The sequence below is a fragment of the Astatotilapia calliptera genome, chromosome 7, assembly GCF_900246225.1.
Source record: "Astatotilapia calliptera chromosome 7, fAstCal1.2, whole genome shotgun sequence".
Taxonomy (NCBI): domain Eukaryota; kingdom Metazoa; phylum Chordata; class Actinopteri; order Cichliformes; family Cichlidae; genus Astatotilapia; species Astatotilapia calliptera.
In genome coordinates, this window is record NC_039308.1 from 59,051,071 (window position 1) to 59,073,627 (window position 22,557).

Genomic DNA, 22,557 nt, shown 5'->3' on the forward strand with positions numbered 1-22,557 from the left:
GAATGTGTGTGTGAATGGGTGGATGACTGGATATGTAAAGCGCTTTGGGGTCCTTAGGGACTAGTAAGGCGCTACATAAATACAGGCCATTTACCATTTACCATTTTAACCATTCTCATCGGTGTCAAATATAAAACTGGTATTACAGTGTTTTATTTATTTTTTTATTGGTGCCATAGCAGAGATGTACTTCTAAGTAGGTGAAATGTCACATGGCTCTCTGTTACTTCTCAACACAGCGCTACAGCGGATTCAGTTACGTAGCCAGTTAGGCTCTGTCTCTGTTTGGTGTCTTGTTACAATGACATGGGAGAGAGAGAGAGAGAGAGAAACCGAGGATGGTGGTGGGGAGGTGTGTAAAGCACAGGAAAGGACAAACTTGACCACAACCTGACGAAAGCCACTCCAAGGGCACAGAGCACATAAGCCTGAGCTCAGAAGAAATTCATTGCCTCACTGACACAAACCAAAGTCATAGCTTTCCTTTGCTCCATTGGTTTAGGCTCACACTGCCCTAAAAAGGTAAAGTTATTTTTGCTCATTTCTACATGTTTGCTTTTTTTTTTTCTTCTGATTGCTTCTAAGTGTAATGCTAAAATTTTGCTTGGGCATTAAAATTGGAATATTATAAGAGGGTTTTCAATAACAGACAAAAATCTTTAGATATCTGCGAGATTTTGAAATTTTTCTATATTAACAAAGCTGCAGAGCTTTTCTAAATCTTAAATTATACCAGTAGGTTTGCACACATTTGCGTGTTGTATTCTGTGTTTATATTTCCATGCCCGTCTGCGGATTGCACACATGCTCAGCCGGTGTACCACTATATCTGGCCACTGAACTTTGTCCCACTTGGTGACTGTTCAGTCATATGACATGGAAAAAGAAATACTAGACCTGCTGCCCCCAACCATTATATGGACTGCTATGGGAAGTCCTGATATTTTTGTTAAGAATTAAGGAAGGTCATCGTATTTCTCAGACAAAGACTGAACCCTTTCAACCTTCAGTGTATTTATTTTGCATTTAGACACCTGTTAAACTTCTGCCAGTGACCCACCTTATCACATTATGAGCAAACAGGACAAATAGAGCCGCTTTCTTTAAAACTGCCGTCAGTCACATCTGTGAAAGATTGTTTTTTTTTTCTTGAGGTTAACTGTGGTATGACAACAGTTAATGAAATACCCAATGTTTAGTCAAACCTGGGCATGGCCCAATGGGGAAAGAAATGAGGGAAATGATGAGGGAGTTCAGTGGCAAGTGCTGAAAATCAGTCTGTAAGTCTCTCAGTGACGACCTTTCAATGGACTAGTAATAAGTAGGCATGATTCAAAATTGGGATCTTTACAGATATAGCTTCTTTTTTCTGTGGAAAATAATTTAGAGTGTGTTATCACCATGAAGTCGTAAATCTCTGAAACCTTTAACAACCACTATTCAGATTTTCATTTTTTACCTGGCATCCAGTGGTTAAGACAGGTGCCGACACCCTCTAGGCCTGTGTGGGACTTTAAACAACAAAAGGTATGCATTTTGGACATTAAGATCTTGGTAGGACAAACATTTGTAGCTGTCATTAAAAAAAAAAACCCCAAAAAACAAAAACATTTTAGTGGATAAACTATTAGTTAAGGCATTACATCACCAGTAGGAGTATTTTACATTTTTTAAATAATTTTATGGTGTGGTTTTTGCTGATTTATTTATTTATTTTTTAAATTTTCCTTCTTTATTTTTCTTCTTTTATTTTTATTTTTTAATTGTTTGGGAGTGTTTTACTTCCTACCAACGTCTCCCCAATAGCCCCTTTTAAAAACAGGGACAGCTGGCCAGCAAAACAGTTGAGGGTCGTAGTTCTAAGTACAGTAATTTTTATATTCATTTTCAGTTATACTGGGTAAGAAACTTAATGGATGGATGGATGAATGGATGGATACATTTTATTGTAAATAAATTTGTTTTCTGGGCACCACTTTGGTCTCTGTAATCCTGAATGAATTAACATTAATTTATTATGTGTATTTTTTATTAGGAGATATTATAAAATATTATAGACCACTGTATTTTTTTTTTTTTTAATGTAATAAGTTCTCAATGCTGTTCATGTTAGCAGAACACAGAGATGGCTGAGGCACATCAGGCGGTAGGCTTCCAGTTCACTGTGCGCCCAGATGGTGTGGACTTTAAACTGAGCCAAGAAGTCATCAAAAATATCTACCTATCAGGAGTGACAGCATGGAAGAAGAAAGCCATTCAATTCAAGGTACAAAAACTGGCACTTAATATGGTAATATCCAAACTGAAAGGAGAGACCTTTTGTTACTAACCAATAGTGGTATTTTATATCCACAGAATGGTGTATTGGCAGGAGTCTACCCTGCCAGTCCCTCCAGTTGGCTAATAGTTGTAATTGCCATGATGAGCTCTTTATATATCCACATAGACCTGTCTATGGGAATGATGGATACCATCAAGGAAAACCTACCATATCGGTCAGTAATCCCACAAAGCCCAGTTTTGAAGTATTTCACTTGACCTTTAGACTTTACTGGACAAGCGATGCGGTTATTTTGAGTCATTTATCTGTTTTTATGTCGTTATTGACAAAGGCGGTGTTTTGCATTTTCTGAGCAGAGACTGTATGTCAGTACAGACACGAGCAGTGCTGAGTGCCATCCTGTTTGCCACAGGACTGTGGCTGTTCCTCATCTACCTCCTGAGATACACTCTTAAAGCTCTTCTGTCCTATCATGGATGGATTTTTGAGTCCCATGGAAAAATGAGTACATCAACTAAAGTGTGGCTGGTATGTTCGTCTCACTTTCATTCATGGCATGACTCTTATTTCATTTGGGACTTTTTGGTTCTGTCATTAAAGAGAAGGGATCTTCACTGATTTTTTTCTTTTTCTGTTTGTTTTTTTGTTACCAGTGCCTGGTAAAGATGTTTTCTGGACGCAGACCCTTGCTCTACAGTTTCCAGGCTTCCTTACCCAGGCTTCCTGTGCCCAGTGTGGATGATACAATTCACAGGGTATGTAGTTACAGTAATGGATTTGCATGATCAGAAACACATATCTTATTTGTGCTCCCATAGTTTTCTAAAAACATAGAAACGTGGTCTGGACATCATTACAAGTAGTTGAGATTTTTATGCATAGAAGCTTTTAGTTATTGTTGTTCCATCAGTTCCTGAATCTAAACTCACACTGAACTCAATCTATACCAGCTGAAGTTCTTGTCAATAATTCAGTTGATATACAAAAACCTATTAGACTAACCAAGCACAGGTACAAAAATACTACCTATGCTGCTCCAGCAGCCTTCCTGCACCCTGCTCAAATTGTGTACAGTTTTTCAGTAGGTTTTTGGGAAGAACTTGGCACGTCCTCTTGCAGAAAAGCTGTCTTGGATGTCTTCCAGAATTTCTGGTTATACCTTTCAACTGATATGTCAATGTTTTGTTAATTAAATTAAATTAAATTTTATTTATACAGCACCAAATCACACCAACAGTTGCCTCAAGGCACTTTATATTATAAGGTGGGGCCCTACAATAATACGTACAGAGAGAACCCCAACAATCAAATGACCCCCTGAGCAAGCACTTTGGCAACATTGGGAAGGAAAAACTCTGTTTTAACAGGAAGAAACCTCCGGCAGAACCATAGAGGGGCGGCCATCTGCTGCGACCAGTTGGGGAGAGAGAAGGAAGACAGGATAAAAGACATGCTGTGGAAGAGAGATAGAGATTAATAACAATTAATGATTCAATGTAGAGAAGTCTATTAACACATAGTGAGTGACAAATGTAACTGAAGAAGAAATACTCAGTGCATCATGGGAATCCCCCAGCAGCCTACACCTATTGCAGCATAACTAAGAGAGGATTCAGGACCACCCGACCCAGCCCTAACTATATGCTTTAGCAAAAAGGAAAGTTTTAAGCTTAATCTTAAAAGTAAAGGTAGTGTCTGTCTCCCGAATCCAAACTGAAAGCTGGTTCAACAGAGGGAGGGGCCTGAAAACTGAAGGCCCCCATTCTACTTTTAAACACTTTAGGAACAACAAGTAGTCCGATAGCAAAGTGCTCTAATGGGTTGATATGGTACTACAAGGTCATTAAGATAAGATGGGGCCTGATTATTTAAGACCTTTATGTGAGGAGCAGGATTTTGAATTCAATTCTGGATTTAACAGGAAGCCAATGAAGGGAAGCCAAAACAGGAGAAATATGCTCTCTCTTTCTAGTCCCTGTCAGTCTTGCTGCAGCATTTTGGATTAATTGAAGGCTTTTCAGGGAGTTTTTAGGACTTCCTGATAGTAAAAAGTAGTCCAGCCTAGGAGTAATAAATGCATGTACTAGTTTTTCTGCATCACTCTGAGACAGGATATTTCTAATTTTAGAGATGTTGGGCAAATAGAAGACATTTTATTACGTGACGTCTGCTTCTATGTAACACTACTCCCTGCGTATGATATTCTTTTCACAGTACCTTGAGTCAGTTCGACCTCTGCTGGACAATGAGCAGTACAATAAAATGGAGCTTTTGGCCAGTGATTTTAAAGAAAACAAAGCAGCTCAACTGCAGAGATGCCTAATCTTAAAATCATGGTGGGCAACAAATTATGTGAGTAGTGTTTTCTGTCTAACATGCTACTGAAATTGTCTTGAATTGTAATGATAGACAATAAAAACCTGTAATTTTCTCCAGGTAAGTGACTGGTGGGAGGAGTACATTTACCTCAGGGGCAGGAGTCCTATCATGGTCAACAGTAACTTCTATATAATGGTATGTAAAACTGTCAGTACATCAGTTGAGCGTTTTTTCATTTTTCTGTTAGTAATGGGAATGAGGTAATAATTTATTTTAAATAATTTAAACACGTCATCTTTAACTTTTCAAATAAATGTGTCTGTTATCTGTGTTTGTTCTCTGTTTTGTGTTGTCACTTTGTTGTGTTTGGTCATTCCATTTATTGTGTGAAGGACCTCTTGTACGTGACCCCAACACACCGTCAGGCTGCAAGAGCAGGAAATGTGGTACATGCCATGTTGCAATACAGACGCAAACTGGAACGTGGTGAACTTGCACCGGTATAGCTTGCCATTACAATTACTCTTTTCTCTCGTTTTATTGCAAGGTTAAACTCTGTGTTGACTTCTATTTAACTTTTTCTGCTCAGCTGAGGGCTTTGGGGACTGTTCCTATGTGTTCTACTCAGATGGAGAGGATGTTTAACACCACTCGCATTCCTGGCATTGAAACAGGTGAGCAAATGTTTAGATCTGTACTGTATGAGTGCTCAATCATCAGTCACAGATAAGATACTTCCCATTGTCCAGTATGCAGCACTAGTGGGTACATCTCTATTAATGATTTCACAGCAAATAGGTTCCATCGCTCTGTAAAGCTACTGGGACATATCTTTGATGCTGTGCTTTCAGTAAGTCACTGTGTGTAACTTAAATTAAATCGAATTTTTTACTGGCTTAACAATCTTTACAGATTTTGTGCAGCACCTGACTGATCGGAAACACCTGGTTGTCTTCCACAAGGGTCGGTTCTTCCAGGTGTGGCTTTACACTGGAGGCCGTCACCTTTTGCCCAGTGAACTTGAAACACAGTTTCAAAGGATTCTCAATGATACATCAGAACCTCAACCAGGAGAGCTCAAACTAGCTGCCCTGACAGCAGGATACAGGTATATACAAACAAAAAACACCTTAAAAAAGCAGGTAAGCAGGTTAAATGTTCAAACACTTTCAGCAGAAAAGGGAAACAGTCTCACTCTCACCCTTAGGGTTCCATGGGCTCAGGCTCGGATAAAATATTTTAGCCAGGGCATAAACAAAGTATCCCTGGATGCAATCGAGTCAGCTGCCTTCTTCCTGACATTGGATGATGAGCCGCAGGGTTACGATCCTGCAAAGACCAACTCACTTGATAGCTACGCCAAGTCCCTGCTGCATGGAAAATGTTATGACAGGTAGGCAAAGAAGACCAAGCCTTTTATTGACTTTGACTAAACTGATTCCCTAAAAGAAGTTGGGGTTTTTCTTGCAGGTGGTTTGACAAATCTTTTACATTGATCTCTTATCCAAATGGAAAAATGGGTGTAAATGTTGAACATTCTTGGGCTGATGCACCAATTGTAGGACACATGTGGGAGGTAGGAAAAGTGTTCTGAAAATATCCTAAAATAATGATTCAAAGAATGCAAATTTTCTTCAGCTGCATTTTTTTTTTCTTTTTAGTATATTCTAGCAACAGACTGCTTCCATCTTGGATACACTGAGGAGGGACATTGTAAAGGGGATGTGAACAAAAACCTGCCTCATCCCACTCGACTACAATGGCAGATTCCAAATGAGGTATAGAAAAATTTGTATTTATTTCTTATATCCAGTATTGTTTTTAGTTTTTTCTTTTAATTTAATGGTGTTTTAGATCTGTACACAAACTAATTAGGATATTCTTTTACCCTCTCTAAGTGCCAAAATGTCATTGAAACGTCATACCTCTCAGCCAAGCAGATAGCTGATGATGTGGACTTCCATGGCTATCTGTTTGCTGAGTTTGGAAAAGGCCTGATCAAGAAGTGCAGAACAAGCCCTGATGCCTTTATTCAGCTGGCCTTGCAGCTGGCCCAGTTTAGGGTAGGCCTGCCATAGTTCATAGAATCACTGACATTTCTTTAAATGTATCTACAACCATCAACTAATAGATAACTCTTTGCTTTATAGGACCAGCATGTGTTCTGTCTGACGTACGAATCATCGATGACACGTATGTTCAGAGATGGGCGGACAGAGACAGTGCGCTCCTGCACTTCTGAGGCGGTTGCATTCGTCAGAGCCATGGAGGACGCTGGTGCGACGGTAGGCAAAACAAATAACCATGTCCACAACAAATAAAAAGGTCATATCATTCAGCTGCTCGATAGGTGTGTATAAAGAGAATCACAGGTCAAAGGCATTTTAATGGAGAAGTCTTTAATAAAAAATAGACAACAACTTTGGACTTAATGTGGTTTATAATGTTTATCTTGTAGTCACGGGATGTTCATGTACTCAGTTTTAGATTTTCCGATGGGTCACATTGTTAAAGAACATGTTGTTCTACTAAGACCATGGTGACCAAGACCTAGAGGTAATGTGTGTCAGTGTCCTGGACTTTAAGCTCTTGGATGTTCTGACAGGGTCAAGCTGGTACTTTCCTTCATTGATAAAGAAATCTAAAAATGATTTAAATGCAGTTTTTATTTATTTATTTAGAAATATTAGAAACTACATTGCCTGTTGTTTATGTTGTCAGAATGCCCAGAGACTTGCCCTGTTTCGGAAAGCAGCAGAAAAGCACCAAAACATGTATCGTCTGGCCATGACTGGTTCTGGGATCGATCGTCACCTTTTCTGTCTCTATATAGTATCTAAATACCTTGGTGTTGACTCACCATTTCTTACTAAGGTTAGCTCTATTATCTATCATGTGTTTTTAATGTGTTTTTGCTGTATAATGCTCTTTTCCAAACTAAATTCACTGTCTTTGCGTAATGCTTAAAAGGTGCTTTCGGAGCCCTGGAAGTTGTCCACCAGTCAGACTCCACAGCAGCAGCTCAATTTAGTTGACATCAACAAGTTCCCGAAATATGTGTGTGGTGGGGGTGGATTTGGCCCTGTGAGTTAATTTGATGCAATATGAACATGTGCAAAAAGTTACAGTCATAGCTTTCTTACCTGCTGGCCTGATCAAGGAGGGCTATGTGAAATGTAACAGCATCTCTTTGTTATCTTAGGTAGCTGACGATGGTTACGGTGTGTCTTATATCATTGTTGGGGAAAACCTCATCACATTCCACATCTCCAGCAAGTTCTCCAGTCCTGACACAGTAAGACAGAAAAAAAGAGCACTGCATACTATAGATCCAACTCTTCCTGTTTTTATCTCTTGCTCTGATTGCTCCTTCTCTGTCTGACCTGCAGGACTCATATCGGTTTGGTCAGCATATTCAAAAGGCCATGCTTGACATCCAAGCTCTCTTCAAGCCTGAAAATGATAAGACAGCACAGAATGCAAAGTATGTCCATCTGGAAAATGGGAAAAAGCACATATAACAGAGAGTGTGGCAGGGTATGTTGGATTTGGAGCACATACAACCTGTGACTCAGTCTTCAATCATAAAAATAAAACAAGGCTCTGGTGACAGGTTGGGCTACTGTGGTGAGTCACAGCACAGGAGCTTGGCATTCCTCTCAGACAAAAACAATATTTATTACACATCTATGTTTTTCCTGTTTATATTCCGGGATAAAGAAATGTATTTCTTTTTACACAATAGTTCCTCACATACACATACCACCCTCACTGTATATAAATCCAATGTAATGTAAATAAAGCTACAATATGTATTTATTCATGATCTTATGAAAGCTGTAAATATATCTGCCAATGTGTTTTTGTATTTGCAGATCTAAATTATTTGTTATGTGCCTGTATTTAAGAATTTGCTGTTGATTTTAAGGCGGCTGTCATTAGTGATTAAAAATATAACACACTAAATGCAACTAATGCATAACTAGTGCAGTCATCATCAGTGATTTCTGTGGCACTGCTGTGGAAGATTGGAAAATTCAGTTTGAAATGATTACATCAGCTGTGTGTGTGTATAGATAGACAGATATATGACATAGTGTAGGGACTGAAAGAGGCATGACAGAGCAGCAATGCACTGACAGGTCTTAGTGAGAGCTGTGGGAAATTTGCTGTCAAAATTAGGAGATTGTTGTTCAGGAGAGTGAATTGTCTCCTTAAACTCTTGTGCAAGCATTGCTCCATGAATACAAATCAATAGAAAATAGTTCATCATACTGGTAAATTTGTGGATGACATACAGTATTGTGCAAAAGTCTTAAACCAGCCCTAATTTCTTTATATTTGGCTTCCAAGGACCCAGGTGTATTTGTAATTACTTTAAGTAGTCTTGAGCTCCGAAAGATTTCTGAAGATCATTCAAAGTTTTTCTGTGGACACTGGCTGCTTTTTCACTGTTTCTGTACAGACTAGTCTTTGTTTTGGGTTTTTTTGTTTTGTTTTTTTTTTTTTGGGGGGGGGGGGGGGGGTGTTAAGCGACATAAAACTGACGTATGATTCATTCAAGCATAAGAAGACGCCTAAGTCGAGCCGTGAACCAGTGTTGTGTAAACATACAACAGAAAAGTTAGCAAAGAACTAATATTAAATCATATTAAAGCATTTTGTTACTAACATTTTGTTGCAAAAACATGCAATTTTTTCCCATTACTGTATGTAAATCTACAAAAATTGCCCAAGAAAACACAGTTTGACAGAAATAAAGTATAAAAACTATCCAAAGCAGATAAAGCTTATCTGAAATTCATGTCTTTATTGTATAAAAGAATTGGTGGGCAGGCACTACCACTCATGAATTGGTCTCCCCAGTGTCCAGATCTCAGCATTATTGAAGCAGTGTAGGAACAGAATGCAGTCAACATCTAAAGAAGAGATTTGAATGTCCTTTAAGAAGCTTGGAAAAGTATTCCTGAAGACTACTTAAAGGAATTACAACAAACTTTAAGAGAGTTCATGCTGTGTTGAAGAATAAAAGTGATCATACCAAATGTTGACTTTCAAACTTGTTACATTTGTATAAACTCTATTTCTGTCTCGTTTACTGTATTCAGATTAATTCTTGAACGTTTCAATAACTCGCTGCAGCCATTTCACAATTTCTTTGCAAAATATGAAGAAATGAATAGTGACTCAAGATTTTTGCACAGTTTTGTATTCCTATTCATTACAGAATAAAATGAGTACTTGTGCTTTTAAATACATTGACGACAGACACAGAAAAACTTTTTTTTTATTAGAGAAGTTTATTTTAAGAGGTGGCAAAGGGGATTTTGACATGTTCCTGAAGTTTTACAGAGAGCTTCCCGATTTATCCCTGCTATCTGACCTTTGACCAGCTGGAAGCTTCACTTTAAATCAGCGTTCTTGCCGTACATACTCTGGCAATGATGAGGGAAAAAAAAAAAAAAAAAAAGATCCTGTACTTGTGGACTAACAAAGAAGTTTTAGGCAGTTTTTCATATAACATTCCGATTTTGTATTATGTTAAACATGACATAATGAAAATGCAGATGGTTTACAGTTCATCTCCTGAGGGTTCTGCAGATATTAATGTATCTATGACCACACGATGATGTATAACAATAAGAAACCACTTTAGAGAAGTATCTGTTTTTTATAAAACTTTAGTTCAAAATTGTAACTACACTGTAACTACATGGCCAATTTGATTTAGTTTATCCACACAAGTGAGACCAAATTTCAAATAGATCAAGGTTTATTAGTTTATGCAGGGACAATACAAAAAGTCAAAGTAATAAAAAACAAGCCATTCTGGTCGCACTTATTTTCTTTCAAGGCATCAGTTACAACAATGAACTAAAACTCAGCTGTATAACTGTACAACAAAGTAAATGAACAATAAACAAAAACGCCACCATGGTTTGATGAGAGCAGTTTTAAGAGAGCCAAAGAGGCAACCGACTCCAGACTTCCTAATGATTCAAAATGAATCAGCAGTATCAGATTATCTCCTATCAGAAGCTGCCTGCCAGTCAAGCACACTGAACATAACAGAGTACAATAGACAACAAAAGCAAGTGGATTTTAAGAATGCTCTATTTCTTACCAATTTTTATCGCGGGGATACTGCAGGTGGAGTCCACTGGGTAGTGATGTGCCCCCACGGGGCCACTGTGTGGAGCTGTTTTCATGTTGATGGCACGCCAACCCAGTCTTTTCTGTGTACATACTATTTGTGTATATATTTCAACACTCTAGGATGGTTCTGTAGTTTATGTGTCTAAAATCACTCAGAGCTTTTGGGGTCCGGTCTGTGATGCAACAGAGGATGTTTAAGAAGTTGCACCAGGTGTTGGATTGACATTCTGTGTGGCCGCCTGTGGTGCCACCTCTATGATTCGTGGTTTGTCAATGATGCGAGCAGTGCGGTTTCCTTTCTCTACAATCCCGATGATCCATGCTTGATGACCTTCTCCGTATTTTGGGGATTTGATCTCGGCACAGAAGCGGGCAGCTTGTTCTCGAGGTAAACAAATAAGCAGGCCTCCTAGAAATGAAAGGAGATGTTGTCAGACAAGTGACTTAAATGAAGATTTAAGTCTAATTAAATCACTCATTTTTAGAATATGACACTGTTAGGGAGTACTCGGCCTTCTTACAGATAACTCTAAAGGCATTTTTATACATGAACAAATTCACAAGGTCCAAATTTGCCATTTCTTGCATGTAGCACACAGCTGGAGATTATCGGTGCCTGAGGTGTTCTCACTATTGGAAATACTGCCTGCAGGTAGTATGACATCCACTGGCTTTCTGCAAATTCTCCATGATGTGCACCACTCTCACATGGGCCCAACTGGATATAACAGACTTTTTTTTAAAAACAAAAAAACACAGCTCTAATGCATAAAGTGCATGTGTGAAAACAGATTTGATATCAATTCTGCTGCAGATTGTTGATCACAGCATGAAACATTAAGCAGATAAACTAATCACAAAGATAGATCTTTTAACTGATGCGCTCAAGTTCCTGTAGATTATTTAACAACTTCTTCGGCTTCTGTAACATCTCCACATAGTTAAGCAAAGACACTTATGTGACTGTAGATGCGCGCCTTCATCAAACTGCCTCAATTACACACGCTTGCCATCTTCCAACACTGTCTTGAAGAAATTAATGGCCTATAAAGTCTGATATGCTTAAAAGATAAATCAGAAGGACAGCTGAACCTCAGCCAAATTTCAACCTTTAATAGTTACAATCTCAGGACTTTCAATCAGACAAAACATCAAAATGTAAAATTTTTATAACATGTCTTGCTTCTCTCCCCGAACATCAACCAATTATGGTCTGTTATTATTGCTGCTTTACTTATTTAGCTACCTAATTGTTAGGAGATTAAACTCTCAATTCACATCCCCAAACAAATTTTCCCGAAAGAGAAAGAAGCTGATTAATAATAACAGAACCACAGTCTTTTGTAAAATCAGTTACAGTGAGAAGTGGCTTTACCTTACTGATGGCACATAAAATTCAGTTGAGCTGCCTCTAGTTACACTTTTTCATTTTCTAAGATCTTTTTCCAGAACTTACTGCATTCCTCAATGCATTCCTTGGTAAAATCTCAATGTCTTGAAAACATTAAAATACACACGCACACACCTGATGTTTCAGGACAGGTGCCATGCATGAGCCCGAACATGTTCCCACAGGCTTTAGACACGGCGGCCATCTTGGCGAGCACTGGGAGGTTGTGGATGACAAAAGACACCTCACTTCGCTGTTGTCGTGCCAACGTCTGAGCGTGGCCGAGGATGCCAAACCCTGTGATATCGGTCGCTGCGTGAGCATTGAACGTGTGCATGAGACCCGCAGCTGCAAGCAAAAGACAGTAAGAAAGGCATCATGATGATCAATTTGTTTATTGCCAAAAATCTGCAAACACTCAAGTAATCTGGATGCAATAATGTCAACTAGTAATATAATAGAATCTAATGGGTAATAATACTCATTACATTCTTACTAACAAATAATTACTAGAGAAAACAAAGTCATTAGAACCACATACTCGGTAATGCTATTGTTAAAATGTAACCGAGAATAATCAAAAGTTTAGGCAGGCAGAAAAGGTCACATGCTCTTAATGGTCTTGCCTGTCCTGTTGAGCCGAGCCATATTCATCATGGCTTCATGGTAGGCCAGCTCTACGTCCTCCTGCGTCACCACCAGCTTGATCTTGTTCCATTTTTCAGGCTTTTCAGAGACACAAAGAAAGCATAAATAGGCAGTGATGTTACTGGTTATTATTAAACAACAGGTTTTTAACAAAATTATTCAGAAACGAGTTGGCAGACTTACAATATCTAGCCACTGATGCACTGCAACTGCCACTTGTGTTCCAAGTGGTTTGGTCAACACCAACACATCTCCTGGCACTGCATTGTCTGGCCTGAAAAACGTCAGACACAGCATCGTCAAGCTTGTTTTAAGGCACCCAAGGAAGCAAAAAACAGCAAAATATGCAGCAGGAACTCATTCCTACATGATAAACTCATTGGGCTGGCAAACTGTTGTTGCAACTCCTCCCATCACTACCCAGGGGTTGAGCACCGTCTGACCTCCTGTTACAGACGTCCCTGCTTCCTCTGATGCATCTTTGAATCCCTGGATGATCAGTGGCATGACTTTGTCTCTCTCCTGTAAACACAGAAGAATGTCAGAGTCGAGGCTCGGGACATTTTAAATGCACTGATGATAATAAGAGATGTCCCAAACTAATATGATTCCAGTACTAGGGCTATTGCATGAAATTACCCGTCACTTTATTACGTACACCTGTTCCACTGCTCATTGATGCAAAGCGCATGATTGCAACTCAATGCATTTAAGCATGGAGGCACAGTCAAGACAACCTGCTGAAGTTCAAACTGAACATCAGAATGGGCTGATTTAAGATAAAAGCTGATTTAAGTAACTTTGAACATAACATGGCTGCTAGTGGTCTGAGCGTTTCAGAAGCCGCTGATCTACTGGGATTTTCCTTTGTAACCATCTCTAGCGTGTACAGAAAATGGTCCAAAAAAGAGAAACTATCCAGCAAATACTGGATGTCAGACATGGGAGAAGAAACACCAGACCATTACAAGCCGATAGGAAGACAACAGTAACTCTAATAACCACTTGTTACTACCAAGGTCTGCAGACACATCCCTGAAGACACAGCACATCAAACCTGAAGGCATCTACACACCAGAGCACCTGAAGACCACACAGGATGCCACTCCTGTCAGCTAAGAACAGGAAATTGAGGCTACAGTTACACAAATTCACCAAAACAGGGCAATAGAAGGCTGGAAAAATGTTGCCTTGTCTGATGAGTCTCAATTTGTGGTGCCACACTTGGATGATAAAGGTCAAAATTTGGATGGATTTTTGGATGTGCATCCAACAAATCTGCAGCAACTGTGTGAAGCCATCATGTCAATATAGACCAAAATCTCCAAAGAAATTATTTCAGCACTTTGGTGAATCTCAAAGAATTAAAACATTTGCGAAGCCAAAAGGATGTCTAACCCGGTACTAGTAAAGTGTCCAGCAAGTGTACCTTTACTTAAGCAAGATGTGTCTTACTTTCTCTGACATTTTGTTGCTGACTCCCAGAAGCATCAACATGTTGTCACACTCAGTAACTCCCATGGCGTACAGGTCACTTAGAACATTGGCACAAGCAATTCTTCCCTATAGAAAAGAGACCATGAAAATTCATCACATACAGGTTTGGTATGCAAAGTAATTTAATGAAAGAAAACCAGAAAAGTAATGCTAATGAAGAAGGGAAGGTCCTTACCATCATGTAAGGGTCATCCACAATGGGATAGATGTAGTCTGTTGTCTGGACAAGAGAAAGGCCACCATGCCGGAGGGGGATCACACACGTGTCCATGCCAATGCCTTCATAAAGAATATCTCTCTTAATGTAATATTTTAGAGTGTCTGCACTTGTGACCTGTGAACTGTGACCATGTATTTGCTGCTATGCTTAAAAAAAGAAGGGGTGGGGGAGAGATAGCATTGCTATTAATGTGCTATATGATTTTAAGAATTACCTAATCGAGGCATAACCGCCCCCAGGAACTGTTCATCCTCTTGATAGTGGTTCTCTTGCAGGGTTTCTAGCAGCTTCTGTAACACATCTTGGGGGACCTGTGATTAGAGAAAATGACCACAATTTTGATGTATTATTTCCTCACTAATCTGTGCAAAGAAAATAACACATTCAAGGCAGATTTTTTTGTAGACAGCTAACCTTGCAGCCTGTGCCTTTGAGCTCAGCAAACCGTGTGAGCCTGAAGTTCTTGTCCAGCTCATAGCTTTCAGGGTTAAAAGACTCCCTCACAGACATGTCTGAAGAAGCTCTGGGTCCGCACCACTAGAACCACATCAATGACTATGAAAAATAAATAAAACTGGTGATTAGAGACAGTGTCTGGGTGTCTCAAGAAAATAAATGCAAATGTTGAGCAAAAGAGATGCTGGTTGGCATCTCTTTTGCTGCAATGATAGAAATCTTGTCCCAGAGCTCTGTTGACAAAATATTAGGAACACCTAAGTACATTAGAAGTTACTACTATAAACACGACTCAAAGATCAGTGTGATATTATTAATGCAGGCGTGTTGTATTTTGTAATTGAAACAAGTTTACAAATAAATAATAAAAAACTGCATGGCGATTTTAATGCACAGTTGTTATTAAATGTTTTTAATTTGTTAAATACTAGTTTTGATAATTATTGTATTCTTTTTTTAAGGCAACGGGGTGTCGGATACCTTTAAATTGAAATGCACAATAATGAATGTGGCATCACCTAAAAGCCCCCCCCCCCCCCCCCCATACTCTCCAATCACTGAAAATATAATAAACTTTTGTGTTCCCAAAAATAAGCTCCACAAAGTTGATAAAACTGAAACGCCGTGCAAGTTGGTTGTTCCTTATAATCTCGGATTTTAACATAAACCGGCGTGAGCTGATGAAGGGGCCGTTACTGGTATAGTGGGGTAGTGTTCAAGACAAGCAATGGTCCCAAGTTCATTCAACCCTTGGGCACAGGCTAACAATAAAAGTAATGATGTGTGAGTGATTCCGTGTGATGTGAGCGGCATAACACGCTGTCGGCAGCTCAGCTTTAAGACACGTGCGTTGATAATGACAGCTACACCCTCTACGTCTGTTTGTTTTGCTGAAAATGCAGTTTTGGCTACTGCTGCTAGCTCTTGCTAGCAAACGCTGCTCCATGCAGCAGCCGTTGAACAGCCCCGTGTAACAAAGAGCCGATGAGCAACCCACTTCAAGAGCTGCTGCACATCTAAAAACAGATAAGACGCACACTGCGACCTAAACGTGACGCGTAGCGTTGAGTCGCAGTGTCAGCTCGTAGCACATGTACGTTAAAAAGTTGCCGTAGAGCGCCGAACAAAAATGTCGGCGGCGGAAAAAATTAACCCTTTCCTGTCCCTCGCCATGCGATGTGTGCAACATTAGCGTCAACACGAATAAAACCGCGCTGCACCTGCTACGTGTGCAAACTTTGTAACGCTGCGGTGCAATAGAAGTGTTTACAACTGCTCTAGATGTGATTTTAGGACCAAAGCGGAGGTATATTCTTGCAACATTTCCCCTTTAATTGCTCTGACCATTTTATCCTTACCAGCTTCACGTTAGCGGCGGATCCCGACAGAAGAGCGGGGAAGGCACCAGCATGCACCGGGGCTACAAACGGCTGTCCTGCGAGAAAGCCTGACGAAAAGTGACACATATTTGACTTCTAACATTGGTCTAAGCGAATAAAACTGTAGAAGTATCGTGAGTAATTAAGCATATTGTGTTTTAAAAAAATGTATCCAACCTCTGCTCACCTTTATAAAAATGCGTGAATTAGAATGCAAGAAGGAAACTAACCAGATCTCAAAGGGTCCTCCTTCTGCACACTGGCGGCTTCAACATCCCCTTTAATGAGCTGTGAAGTCTGGCAACAAAATCTCAACAATGGAGTGTACCTTTAATTTACTGTTTCCCTCCAAGTGCGACTACAGCAACACAACATTGCCTGGCTCGAAGTTACCCTAATAAAAGATAAAATAACTTTTATTTTATCATTTTTAGCTTGTGTTTTGATAACAATTAGCCTAAATTTGAAACTTTTCTTTTAACATATTTGAGTGCTTTGTTTTGTTAATTATACTTTACACAATATAAAAAAAACACACGAACAGCAACTTTGAATAAAGTAGATTTAATGGTGGGATCAACCTTATTTTTTAAATATATGTACAGTTAGCAAAAATGAAAGGAAAATACATAATGTCATCACAATATTGACACCAACTGCAGTGGTATGCATAGCCTAAAAATCTAATAAAGAAAAAAAAAACATTTATAGTGTGCGATATATTTTTATATTTTCACCAAATGTAGACTGCAAACCTATTGTTAATTTGCAAATTTTTTTAATGAATTAAAATTTGCCCCAAAAAGAAATACATCGGACCATGTTTACAAGATGTTTGCATTTGGATGTAATGTCTGGATATAAGGTGGATGCTGCACTGCACATTAAACCCACTAAAGTTACTTGAAAGGCACAATTCACAATGAACAGCTTCCCGTGAAGTTTAGTTTTTGCTAAATAAATGAACGCAATAGTGTTATAGTACTTAGTCTCATTTGAGATGTTTGATCTTTATTTCATTGCATGGAAATAAAACAAGTTAGCTTTTAAGGCTGTTGTCTTTTATGTAAACAGTAAGTGACCGATTTTATTACCTAACCGCTATATAGTTCAGTGTTTATTTTCACAAAATTCCAAATCTCAGCATTTAAATGGGGCCCCAATGAAAAGCCTTTTGGAACACAAATGCTACATTGGGATTCTTGTTTGGTCCTATTTTATGTCTCTTTACATTCATAGCACATAGCAGTTAACAGCTGCAAATAGTGGCAAAATGCACCAATTCAGAGAAATAATGAAGACAAGACTCTACTGTAAGGCCATCGTGGCAGCCATTGGATTAACCAGTTGTGTTCGCTGCTATCCTCTCTTCACTTGCAGCCTGTTTATTATCACAGCCTTTAAAAGAAGGAAGAAAATATTGTCAAAATGATATATATATTATCACCAAAAAGATATCTTAATGAATGAACATGGCAACAAAATAAAATGCTATTGTGACAATGAGGGTGAAATATAGAGGTGAAAGAGTGGATATGCGGCATGGTGTGAGGATAATTAGCTGACATTTTGGAAAGCTGCATGAAAATGTCAAAAGTCACTGTGACAGCATGACAAAGACCGATGAGCCAATGAGAGAGCTGGCAACACCTTTGTGTGTGTGTGTGTGTGTGTGTGTGTGTGTGTGTGTGTGTGTGTGTGTGTGTGTGTGTGTGTGTGTGTGTGTGTGTGTGCGTGCTGTGACAATGATGTGGGGAGAGGTAAAGCCATTGTGTACTCAGAGGGGGGCTGATGGAAAGATTTTGTAAGATGGAGGGCTGACATGAAGGGAACCAGTAACCAGAAAATGGTCAAAACAGACAACTGAATTAATGTATGGGTCTGTGTGTGTGCCCACGTGTGGCAGACACCCATAAGTGTAAAAATCATAATAACGAGTTTAATACTTGTGGATGGTCCATTTGAGATGTCTTCTGCTTCTACGGCATCTGAAGAGCCAAAGACAACATAGATTGACAGACGGCCTTTTCTTTAGCCTTGAAACGAGCTGCCTTACAAGTATTGTAAAAGGAATGGGCTTCTTCTACCACCTTAATCAAGGAAAAATATTAAAATGGTTTAAATGATTTAGCAGCAGAACCTCTTTTCAGCCTCCTCCTTGCAAGTTTGATCTGATCTTGAAGGATCTGAACCCAGTCTCGTGGCCCAGGCAACTTCTCTATTTTGTGTTCAGTGCAGTATTTCTCTGTAAAAACTGGACACACACCATAGTTACATTAACGTTTGTTCAGAAATGTAGTTACACTTTAGTTTTTCTTTCTCTGCCTTACCTTTAATGGCACCCACAATGTTCTGGTCCAAGCCCTTACGGTTATCATTTAGCCCTCTCTTCCTTTTGCCATTTGGCAAGGAGTTAGCCAGCGTGGCGTCATCAAAGAAGGCACACACCTAAACACACAGCAGAGCTCTTGACCAAGCAGCATTTTTGTTCTTTGTTCACATTTCACACGATTATAATATAATCAGAACGACAGAGAAAACGCTTTTAAAAATCATAGACGTGCACCAGTTTCCGGAACAGCAGGCTGCCTGAGCGTGTATAGTTGACCAGAATGGAGTCTAGCTGGGCCTTAGAAATAAACACGTCATAATCCTCTGCAAGACGCACCTCAGACTGTGAAGGAGTCAAGCAACACAGAGTGTTAATTGTAAAGCATTAAATAAATGTCACCAGTTGAAATATGAGTTTTTAGAAAGAAAAAGCGAGAAGACGTTATCTTCATTTCTAGCATTAGCTCAAATCATAGATGTGCTGTAAAATAAACCGCAAAGATGTTTGCACAAAGGTTTATGTCTCATTAGGCAAAAAACAAGGAAAAATCAAGGTACTTAAACTTTTTTTTTAGATATGGAGCTTCACAAAAGAAGCAACGTTTAGGCTGCAAAGTATTTTTACATGCAAATACACATACACGTTCAAATTCATAAGACAGGTGCAGTGCACCTGAATCAAATTGAGCGTGCAAATGAGGCTTGGTAAGCACACGTTGCTGCATACGTACATCCACACTAAGGTAAAGATTACCTCTAATGCTTGTGATTCCCGTAGTTGGTTCAGGAGAGGAGATGTGTTGTTGACCGTCACTGGGTTGGTCTGAGGTGGTGGCACAGGAATGTCAGAGGAGATGGGATGATTGTTGGTTGTAGATGAGTCTTGTTTCTCACATTCTCGCTTCTTTACAGATTCCACAGGTGCAGCTTTTAGCAGTGATGCATCCAGAGGAGCAAGACCAGCTCTTCTGGTGCTAAACACAGATAGCGGAGCCATCCTATAGATTGGTCTCCTCTTTCGAGGCCTGTGGCGAGGACTGGGTCCTGCACCTAGGCGAGGTTGAGACGGCGATGCTGCCCTTTCCTGCTTTTCTAAAGATGCTATTAAAAGGCAGAAAAACATTATATTGTGTTTATCTCTTTATTTTAGAGTGTGTATTGGTGTTCATTTACTAACCTTTTTGATTCTGCATCAACCTCCTCATGCCACGTAGTTCCTGCAGAATAGCCTGCAAGGTGCCCTTACAGTTACACATACAGCAGGGGGTTTCTGGCACAGTAGGAGGAACTACATCTGCGGGGAAATGAGGGATGCATTTGTTAGCGCTTGTTCACTCTAACATATGCACACAAGTGCAAACATGCTTTAATGTAACAACAAAGGTGTAAGCCATTGCTGGTGTTCATCACTCAATATTTAATGAAATTCACTATTCTTCAAATAACTTAAAATTTGTTTAGTAGTTTTCTCCTTTCAAACATGCACCGATATCCTACCATTAGTTTCATTCACTTTGATTAAACCCTTTGTGCTGTTGAGAATCCTGAGGGCTCTGGAGCGTGTGCTGTACTGGCCGCAGCCTGGGCTGTTTGGGACTGGGATGGATATGGATGAAGGTGAAGGCCCTGGATCCTCTGCAGAGTTCCAGCTGTTGCTCTGGTGGTCCTCTGACACCAGAGATAAAAGTTCAGGCTGATTTATCCAGTTCAGAGGCTTTTCCTGGGGCTCCTTTGTTAAGCTATCCTGCTCTGTACCAGCACGCTGGTATACTCTGCTGGTCTTATCGCTCAGAAGCCTCATCATTCCTGTGATTTGCCTTTTGATCTCCATGCCCTCATCCTCCAGCCAAGCTACATTAAGAGAGAATGGTGCTCATGTAATTACTGATATTTTGTATGATATATAATCAAAATTCATTCTCTGAATGGCACATACCATCAGGCATAGTACCATCCTTTGGCTCCCCATTGGCATCTTTGGAGCTGGAGTTAATCACATATGAAGGCTCTAAATCTGCAAAGAAAAAAAACTGAATAGTTTCGTTATGAAGCACAGCTGTAAAGAAACGCAACAAAACCTTGGTGACAGATGTCACAGGATGATATTGCGGCCTTTTGCCTTGTAAGGTTGAAGCTTGTGCGGGCTAATGAGCTGTGATGCCTACCAAAGCAGAACCCTCCACCTCACCCCCACCCCATCCCATGCAAAAACCACCACCTGTAGGTGATATGAAGTAGTGTAGTCAAGAGAGGTGGTGTGTTCCTTACAGCTTAAGCAAAAAGTGCACAGTTGAAGCTCCTTGTTACGAGCTCAGAGTGCGCAACATATTTTCACATTTGATTCAATTTGCTTACTTAATTCAGTCTTAAAAATCTAACCGGAATGAGCCGCGTTAAGACTGATGTCTAGGATGTTTCTTTTATTTTCTTTTACATGCAAGATGTGAATCCCTATAGTTAGCTGCTGGTTAAAACCGAGGCACAGACTGGGCATTGTCGTGGCTATCGCTTTTGTTTACAGAGTCGTCTCTGCTGGCGCACAGCGCCAGACAAACACCCAGACACAGACGCGCGTCTTGCAAGGTCTTGCATTCATTCAGCAGCTTACCTCCATCCGTGACCAGTTTAAAGCTCTGCGACTTCCTTCTCCTCTTCCTTTCTCCAAACTCCATCTTCAGGTGGAATATCCAGTAAGTCGTGCAGTGGAAAAAATATTCGCTCTTCGGGAGGACGAAATCACTGACTAGGTTACACTCAGCGGAATCACTGTCCGTCTGCCTTATTAATCAGTTAAATTTATTTCCTGCTTGCGCTACAGATTCTCCTATCTCTTCGCAAATATTCGCAGTGTTAAGCTCAAAGTGGCCCGTTCAGTTGTATTCTACAGTCCATTCCCTTTGCCAGCATGATGCAGCTTCTTGGCTTCCGTCATGTAAATAAATTAATGACTTTAATATTAAAAAATCGTCACATATCCCTTTGCGCCACCTGATGGTATGTTCTCAACTGAAAGGTCGAGTCAGACATTTGCTAGTGGTGTCCAAACTGTGGACCGGTATTAACACAAACAGCACTGAAACAGAAAAACAAACTTTAGAGATTTTTTTTTAAAAGCACTTATTTTACAGGCTACTGTAGATGAAAAAAGGAGCCAAAAGCCAAACGTCGTTTGACTGAAAGGAGAAACAACTCAGTTACCAGATGTTTGGTGTTTACTGTGGTCGATATCTTTGTAAATCTATTTTTGTTCATTAAAGGGATCATGCTTCCTCCTCCACTCATAACAACTGTATAATTCTAAAGTCATCAGCAGAAAATATAGGAAGTAATATTGAGTCACTTATCACAAGTGAAGGCCATTTAGTCTCTTTCGCTATAATTTCCTTTATCACCAAAATACAAAAGATTTTGGAGGATTTCAAAAAGTTAAGTCAGGATTTTTCATCTTCCCTTCTTGGAGTATAGCGCATTATTGTCAGATACGTAAAACAAACAAGTGTCGACCCATTTTCTAAATTTCCCTGTTTGGATTGAACCTGTTTCGGTCCATTTTGATGCTTGACACAATGGGATCATAGTGGTGAGTTTAGAGGTTTGCAGGCTTGGAGCAATGCACTGGGCCCCGTCATTGTCCTCACAGCAGAACATGGTGTTCATAGTTGTGGTTTAATTGTTGGGTTATCCCAATATTTGGCTAAATACTGTGCATACATATCCAGAAAAGAATACATAAAGGAGTATCTCTTTTTTACTGTCTATTTGACCTTATTATTTTGGTGTCCTCTTAAATTCACTGAAAAACAGATTCATTTGACACAGATTACATTGTGTTCTAATGCTTTTATTTTGAAACAACTATTTTGAAAATTCTAAAAAGCTC

General features: G+C 39.6%; 3 protein-coding genes across 6 annotated transcripts; 1 reads left to right on the forward strand and 2 right to left on the reverse strand.

Moving 5' to 3' along the window:
• Positions 1-367: 367 nt before the first annotated feature.
• cpt1b (carnitine palmitoyltransferase 1B (muscle)) lies at positions 368-8,210 on the forward strand. 2 transcript variants are annotated; one of them, XM_026176184.1, is made up of 19 exons: positions 368-522; positions 2,114-2,266; positions 2,356-2,495; positions 2,638-2,809; positions 2,935-3,036; positions 4,496-4,633; positions 4,718-4,795; positions 4,993-5,100; positions 5,190-5,274; positions 5,513-5,708; positions 5,808-5,993; positions 6,071-6,176; positions 6,262-6,378; positions 6,499-6,663; positions 6,751-6,885; positions 7,322-7,474; positions 7,571-7,684; positions 7,803-7,895; positions 7,990-8,210. In XM_026176184.1, exons 2-19 carry the CDS (start codon positions 2,126-2,128, stop codon positions 8,119-8,121), a joined length of 2,361 nt encoding a protein of 786 aa, XP_026031969.1. In that variant the 5' UTR covers positions 368-522; positions 2,114-2,125; the 3' UTR covers positions 8,122-8,210. The 2 variants fall into 2 exon arrangements, with proteins under 2 accessions (XP_026031969.1, XP_026031968.1); XM_026176183.1 differs by having other exon boundaries at positions 2,117-2,266.
• A 1,899-nt stretch (positions 8,211-10,109) lies between these two features.
• Positions 10,110-16,642, reverse strand: sephs1 (selenophosphate synthetase 1). Of its 3 annotated transcripts, none has more exons than XM_026176186.1 (11): positions 16,577-16,642; positions 16,326-16,414; positions 14,926-15,066; positions 14,726-14,822; positions 14,467-14,570; positions 14,250-14,357; positions 13,162-13,316; positions 12,978-13,068; positions 12,773-12,872; positions 12,282-12,494; positions 10,110-11,165 (listed from the first exon to the last, which is right to left on the reverse strand). In XM_026176186.1, exons 3-11 carry the CDS (start codon positions 15,019-15,021, stop codon positions 10,951-10,953), a joined length of 1,179 nt encoding a protein of 392 aa, XP_026031971.1. In that variant the 5' UTR covers positions 15,022-15,066; positions 16,326-16,414; positions 16,577-16,642; the 3' UTR covers positions 10,110-10,950. The 3 variants fall into 3 exon arrangements, with proteins under 3 accessions (XP_026031971.1, XP_026031970.1, XP_026031972.1); XM_026176185.1 differs by having other exon boundaries at positions 16,534-16,613; XM_026176187.1 differs by lacking the exon at positions 16,577-16,642 and having other exon boundaries at positions 16,312-16,334.
• A 395-nt stretch (positions 16,643-17,037) lies between these two features.
• On the reverse strand, positions 17,038-22,503 carry bend7 (BEN domain containing 7). Its single transcript, XM_026176188.1, has 10 exons — positions 21,286-22,503; positions 20,614-20,691; positions 20,175-20,528; positions 19,855-19,971; positions 19,432-19,778; positions 18,913-19,020; positions 18,677-18,794; positions 18,487-18,600; positions 18,293-18,334; positions 17,038-17,744 (listed from the first exon to the last, which is right to left on the reverse strand). Exons 1-10 carry the CDS (start codon positions 21,347-21,349, stop codon positions 17,686-17,688), a joined length of 1,401 nt encoding a protein of 466 aa, XP_026031973.1. The 5' UTR covers positions 21,350-22,503; the 3' UTR covers positions 17,038-17,685.
• Between the last annotated feature and the right edge of the window lie 54 nt (positions 22,504-22,557).